At 40.9% G+C, this 1,842-nt stretch overlaps 1 protein-coding gene across 1 annotated transcript in view; it reads left to right on the forward strand.

Moving 5' to 3' along the window:
- Positions 1-1,842, forward strand: part of LOC109478386 — a 5,873-nt gene that overhangs the window by 310 nt on the left and 3,721 nt on the right. Inside the window, exon 2 of the mRNA XM_019779913.1 lies at positions 579-1,763. Within this exon, the coding sequence (XP_019635472.1) occupies positions 579-1,763 (1,185 nt within the window). The remainder of the gene's footprint in view (positions 1-578; positions 1,764-1,842) is intronic.

Here is a 1,842-nt window from a genome sequence, read left to right on the forward strand (position 1 = left end):
TGACTAACTGAAGCACTGTCAGTCCAGCACAGTGTAAGTAGCTGATGAATTTTATTGCTACAAGAATGCAATGTAAAGGAATAAACAATATCTGTAGTTTGGAGGTCAAAAAAAGTCCTTTAAACAGAGTTACTGGTTATCAGTAAAAAGCTTGGTGGGTGGTGAATTCACTCTTTACTTATGACTAAAAACACAGCCAGACCAAACATCAGAACTCTGTCATGTCACAAAATATGTCCACTGCCTTGACGAAAATGACATACCCTCCATTACAAAGACTGCTAAATGCACATTTTAACATTTACTGTGCTAGCTGTGCTTTGTGATAGCTGTGCTTTGCCACAGTGGCACATACAGAATGTACATTAAGTATCCTGGAGGACTATTATTATAATTACACATTTCCTATAATGTAATTCTCTTTCAAAAGATAATTATTAAAAGTATTAACTAAGTCACTAAAGCTTACTAGTGCGCGCATGTACATGCTTTTTGATAGCATTCAGAAGGGACATATGTTTGTTTATCTTTTTGAAAATAGAGTTTAAGAACTTACATCATACAAATTTTCCCCACAGATGAGTCTGCTGTCTTGCTGGTCCATACTGAGTATGGCAAAGACAAAGTTGGAAGCTCATTCTTACACCGACAGGTGGTAGAAACAATCAGGGAGCGTGAACCAGACACACCTGTGTTCAGTACTGTCTTACAAGCAACTGAAAAGGACAAACAAGATGCACAGGAAGATGGAGTGGAGCTGATACTGCCTAAACTTCAGCCAGGTGACACAAGGACTGATCCAACATTAGACTGGCTGACATTTGATCATCGTTCCAAATACCCACATCTTCCTACAAAGGTAAGGAGCATTGTGGGACATGCTGATGTCACTAGTAGGGCTGCACTAAACATAAAAGATGGCCGTTGCCCAGAAGCAAAAGTCGTTCTTATTTATAATGACACATCAAAAGATATTCAGGGGAATGAGAAGGTTGCTTCTGTAAATAACTCTGCCCTTCAAAACGCACAAGAAGCTGATGTGGTCTTCTCTGTTGGAAACAAGGTATTTGATCACTTTGAGAACCAGTTCAGAGCTACTGACAAGAAGCCAAAGCATTTTGAGTTTCTACCAAGACCATCCAAGAGGTTTGAGCACACAAAAGCAAGCTACAAAGACACAAAGACAATGACAGTTCTGTCTATTGGTAGAGTGAAGAGTGTTGACAATCTGAAGGGACATCATCTTGTTGTTAAAGCCTTGGACATTGCAGCTGTAAAACAAAATATGGAGTGTGGTATTAGAGGCATCAATGAAGAAGACTTCCAAGCAAGTGATAAGGACATTCTTCAGACACACTTCAAGACAACACATTTGAAGCCAACCCTTCTTCCCTATGGAACACTGACAGACCTTCACAATGACATGTTGAAGGCCCACCTTGTGTTGATACCTTCCGAAGAAGAACCACTTGAACTTGCAGGACTGGATGCAATAGCTGCAGGAATTCCTGTCCTTGTTTCTGACAAATCAGGACTTGCAGACTTCATGATGAAGATATCACCAGAGTTTCGTTATTCTATTGTCACACCTCAGGGAAATGAGGAGGACAATGTTAAGCTCTGGGCCAGTCATATTGAACAGTCACTAAGCATTTGTGAGACTGAGTTTGAAAGAGCAGCAAGATGTCGGGACAAGCTTCTGTCTGCAAAGACGTACTGGGAAGACTCTCATCAGCAGCTCATCTGCAGCTGTATACAGACAGGTGAGTTGCTATAATACTGAATCAGGGCTCTAGCCAGCTTGATTTTTGTTCTGCCAGCCAATCTTCACCTGTCCATTGG

Source organism: Branchiostoma belcheri, unplaced genomic scaffold (assembly GCF_001625305.1).
Source record: "Branchiostoma belcheri isolate BF01 breed outbred unplaced genomic scaffold, Haploidv18h27 scaffold434, whole genome shotgun sequence".
NCBI classification, from domain to species: Eukaryota; Metazoa; Chordata; class Leptocardii; order Amphioxiformes; family Branchiostomatidae; genus Branchiostoma; species Branchiostoma belcheri.